General features: G+C 43.1%; 1 protein-coding gene across 1 annotated transcript; it reads right to left on the bottom strand.

Moving 5' to 3' along the window:
* Positions 1-2: 2 nt before the first annotated feature.
* Positions 3-3,809, bottom strand: LOC115948540 (ligand-dependent nuclear receptor-interacting factor 1-like; the record flags this gene model as incomplete). Its single annotated transcript, XM_031061744.1, has 2 exons — positions 3,580-3,809; positions 3-1,477 (listed from the first exon to the last, which is right to left on the bottom strand). A coding segment is annotated over exon 2 (1,470 nt), but the record flags the coding sequence as incomplete, so codon positions are not given.
* Between the last annotated feature and the right edge of the window lie 1,166 nt (positions 3,810-4,975).

The following is a 4,975-nucleotide window of genomic DNA, read 5'->3' as shown; positions in this document are numbered from 1 at the left end:
TGAGGTAACACAGCCCCTGCTGCTCTTGTGGAATGACTCATGTCTTTGCCATTTTGCCACACACTCTCCTGCATCCCTACTGCTGGAACTGGGATCACTTCACTGCAAGAAACGCTCTTGGTGAAGGGCAAACTCTGTCTCTGGATTACAGTGGGATCCTGCTGGTTAGCACTTGGTGTCAGCAGAGCTGCAGATGTGGATTTTAAGTCATTTCTTAAGCTAATGTGGGATGAATTTTTGGAAACTGTACATGGTTTTGGGTCTTTCTGAGACAGCACCACTCCTTTGCTTTTTGACAATACCAGATTCACCACTTTACTGGTTATTTTATTGACTTCAGTAGAATCAATTTGCTCGGGTGTCTCCTTTTTAAGTAAAGCATCAGAAGAGGGAGATGTCTGTTTGTCAGCCTGGGCTGACAGAACATCAGAGCCTTTTTTGGTCAATAAATAGACTTTCCCATTGTACATGACCAGAGCATTATCTTTTAAACGTGTGATTTTGGTTTGGCTTCCACCAGGACCATTAGAACAGAGTGGCAAAATATTTGCAGGGTTAACTTCTACATTCTTCGTGTCTGACAAAGTTTTCAGGATCTTGGAAGCCACATTACTTGAAGACTTTACAGGGATACGACAAGCTGCTGAGAATGGGGCAGTTTCTTGCACAATCCATTTCATGGGAGTTTGCTGGCACTGCTGCCCCTCGGATGCGACTGGCTCAGGAGAAGAACCAGATCCCTTCTGGGCAGCTGTCACTATCAGTGTCTTTGAAACTTCTGTGGCAGGTTGAGGGCAAAAGCTCTGCAAGTGCTTGGGCAGGACTTGGGAGGTTTTCACTGTGTTTACAGGTGACACGTAAATCACTGTTGGTGCTTTTGTACTGTCAGCCCCTCCAGACACATTGGTGGCTGCAGCTGCCAGGATTTTTTGCTGTATTGCAGGTGGCAAAAGAGACGCTGGGACAGATTTCACTTCTGCATCAGCTGGAATCTGGAGGTGGTGTCCGGAGGGCAGCATTGGAGACTTAACAGTCACTGGGAGGGGTTTGGTGCTCACCACCGTGTAGGTTGGGCTGCTCTGGTGAGAGGAGCTCGTGATGGCCATGTTCTGCAAGGACACTCCATCCATGGGCACACAGCTGCTCTGGGCATTGGCAGCTGCGTTTGGAATCAAGCTTTCCTTTTCAGAACCTGCCCTAGCACTTTCCTGCTTGTCTAACGTCCTCGTAAGAATAATCTTTCCAGGATTAGGTGGCTGAAAAACCGGTATCTTAACAGATGAAGGTGCAGCAGTATTGCCAATCTGTGTCTTAAAAGTAAGATGGACTGGGCTAGAAACATTTGCGTTAGAATTATTTGGCATGGCTGGAGACTGAACTATTGGCACAAAGCTTCCGGAAGTTTTAGAAATGGGAAGCAATTTCAGAAGGTTTTTTCCATCTGGTCCCGTTGTCTGAATGACTCGGTACATACAGCCTGCAATGCTTAACAAAGAAAAGGGAAAAGAGAGAAAAATGAAAGGCAGTGTAAGTGAATAAGCATAGGTACTTTAATTCATGAGCATCAGTGAACTCTACACCCAGGGCTGAAGCATATTAACTCCGGGAAAATGACTGAGCTAATCTTCAGGAGCTTCCTACTGACCTACCCGGGTTTTCATTTCAGACCACCTCAGACTGAAAATAGTGTCCAACTTCAACACCCCAGAGTAACAAGAAATGGCATCTTTTTCAGATTAAAAATAAGTTAAAAGATGCCAGGAAACACCTCACATTACCTCCGCCTCCCCTCACGGGGCCTTTCATTTTGAAAATGAAACCACTACCTCCCGATTTCCCAGAGAAGCCATATTCTTCCCTTTCCCACCTCCCTGTTACTACTTATATCCTTCCTGAGTGCTATGAACCATGAATTTCAGGAACACTTCAGGAAAATACAGGCAGAGTAGTTGCAAGGCAAGATGGAAGCAGAAATTACTTCAGACACAACAAAGGAATTTGGAAGCAGGATGTGTTTATCTTGTGGAACAGGTGGCTCCTGTCCCTCCATTGCACCTGCCTGGCCATTCTTGAGGCAGATACAGACCACAGAGGTGGTTTGTCCTCAAAGAGATGGAAAACCCTCAAATACTACTGGGTTATAAACATTTTTGAGAACAGAAGTCTAAGTCTGGGAAGGAAAAGGCTTCAAAACCAAGGAAGAACACATGGAAACACTAGGGACATCTCAAAGAGAAAACAAAGATTTCTTGTAGGTGAAGGTAAGAACTCATCAAGAGACCAACAGATCTTGTCAAAACACAAGTTAGTTGTGACTCTTCCAAATGCCAAGATTTTCTGAGTCCATGGCAAGACAAAGAACCTTTTCCACTCTGGTGGAGTTTGCCCAAAGCAAGCTCTTCTGCAAAGAGCTCCTGGACTCTGAGCAGAACAATCTACTGGCCAAAGCACTGCAGAGACATGTGTGGGTAAACAGAGCTGCCCTCACTGGAATGAAGAGACCAAATCTCTGGAAGTTGTTTCCTGACAGCAGATCCAGAGTGATTAACAGGCAGAGCTGCCAACTCCACCTGGAGTCACCAAGAGCACCAGCTCCATCCCATCGACCTCATACATCAGTAAATGCCTTGGGAAGACAAACATGGGAATGTTCCCAGTCCCATCCCAAAGACATCAGTGCTGTGTTCTGCTTTCTGTCACGTAGTTTTGAAACCAGCATTTTTTCTGTTTTTTTGGGCTTCTGACTCAGCTTGGAGTAGTGTCTGGGAGAGCTCAGTCCTGCCTCCTACCACTGTGTCTGCTCAGGAGTCAACCAATCTTCACCTTTTTGCCTTTTCCCATCAAGTGAGAAGTCACAGGAATGCTCTTCACTCCCAAAGCTGGGCAGTTGCTGCTATGGGTCCCATTCCCCTGGGGACTGACACAAACACCCCACTGCTGACTGCCCAACACACAGAGGCATCAAGGACACAGAGCTTTCCTTGCTGTGACCTTGGAATTAACTCCCATACCTAGTATGTTAGTACAATGCCTCATTTCCTGTCACAATGTGTGAACACCGAGATTTTTACATAAGGTAACAGAGCAGCGGGCAGGAAATTCTGCAGTACTTTTGTTTTTAAGGTACTGAAAATTAAAATATGGGCAATATATCACACAGTTCCTAATGGAAGCTGTCATTAAAGGGCTTAGGAGCAAAATGGCATTGGATGCTTTGGAATCAGAAATGAAAGTTGAGATGGACTAGCACTGACAGGCAACAATCTGACAGAAAACAGTTTTACTTAAATGAAGAGGAAGTAGAAAAATTTGTGTGTTTGAACATAATTAAAGCAGAGAAAAAAGACTTTTGAAGAACTTTAAATCTTCTAGCACTACTGACAATGCAAATGAGGCACAGCACCAGCTCCTGGACAACACTTTGTTCTGTGCTTTGAATCTCTCAACACTTCTTCCACAACTTCATGATCTACAACCTCAACTGTGCTTCTATATATAAGAAGTAAAGGCAAATTCAGAAGGATTTTTTCAGCAAGTCACACAAATGTGGAAGTGCTGAACAGAGAAACAGGCACTTACCTGCGCCCCCAACTAACTAGGGCTGCAAACTGGCACCAAGAAGAAACCTCCAAAGAGGCTTGTTCCTCCACCTGTCAAAGCAAGGGGACATTTCTAACTTTTGGGCAAGAGGAGGGGGAACAGACCAGAGGGAGAGGAAGCAAGAAAAACAGGGACAGATGAGCTGATGATATATTTGCATCAATATGTTCCTCTGCCAGTTTGCAGTGCTCACCTCCTCATTCCACCTGGAATCACCACTCACCTCCAGCTCAACGAACTCAAAAACTGGTTTTGACTTGCTACAAACAGGAACTTTAAAAGTAGGCTGGGGGGAAAAGCACCAGTAAAAAAAATCTCATTTGCCTGAATTTCAGATCATTCTACTTTTAATGGTTACAGAACGCAACTGTAGCTTTTTATCTCCATGAAGAAGAGCAAGACGCTCCAAAATCATAATTGTCTGGGCAATAGCATTCTTTAATTTGAAACAAATATCAGGTAATTACATGTTTGGAGAATGACAAAAGGCTCAAGGATAGGCAGGAGAGAATGAAAAGTCCAACAAGATACCAAGAAGTGGAATTCACACATATTTACTCCAACAACAGAGGAAAGAATCCCAGCAAATCTTTTTAGCTCTCTTAAGTTGAAAAGGCTTCATTGCAATAATTTCACATCATAAAGCTTTTCCCAGGTGATACATAAAAACAACCACAAGGAAGTTTCATGTTACCAGAATAAAATAAAGCACTGTCGCACTGTGCCCATACATTTATGAGTGATGAAGAGTTAGAAATTGTTTTGCTTCAGTCTTCAAGGTTACTGCTTCCTTGAATTAATGAATCTTTACAAATGTCTTAAGCAGAATAAAAAAAACTCCCTCAGTATTCCCTTTTTAGGGTGTCAGATTAATTTGGTTAAAGAACAGGTTAATTTCTTTTCCTAACCAAAAAGAGAAAAAAAAAAAAGGAAATCTGTATCATGCCAGGTTGTCCATGGGGACTTCTCCCATAGTTACTGAAGTAGAGTTTTCTTTCTCCTCTTCATCCTCCTTCGCTTCCAACCCCGTAAGAATAAACCTCCTCAAGTCTCATACACAAACACTCAGAAATAATTGTGTTGTCATGATACTTTAGAAAGGCCTAAGGCAGATCGATAAACAAACCTTGAGGGAAATAAGCTCATGGAAGACCAAAAAAATGGTGGACTGGAAGAAATCTTATTTAACATCACCAAAGCAATTACCAAATTCAATAAAAACAATAGAATAAAATTCTGTGACATTCACAGAGGAATCTGTCAACCAGATTAATTTTTTTTGACCCAAAAAGGAGATTTCTTTTGGTGAACAGTCTGTGTGTGGCAACACTGACACCTCCCTATGGATGTGGCATTAAGGAAGGCAGGAAAGCCG

The sequence above is a fragment of the Geospiza fortis genome, unplaced genomic scaffold, assembly GCF_000277835.1.
Source record: "Geospiza fortis unplaced genomic scaffold, GeoFor_1.0 scaffold26, whole genome shotgun sequence".
NCBI classification, from domain to species: domain Eukaryota; kingdom Metazoa; phylum Chordata; class Aves; order Passeriformes; family Thraupidae; genus Geospiza; species Geospiza fortis.
This window is presented reverse-complemented; position numbering and strand designations above follow the sequence as displayed.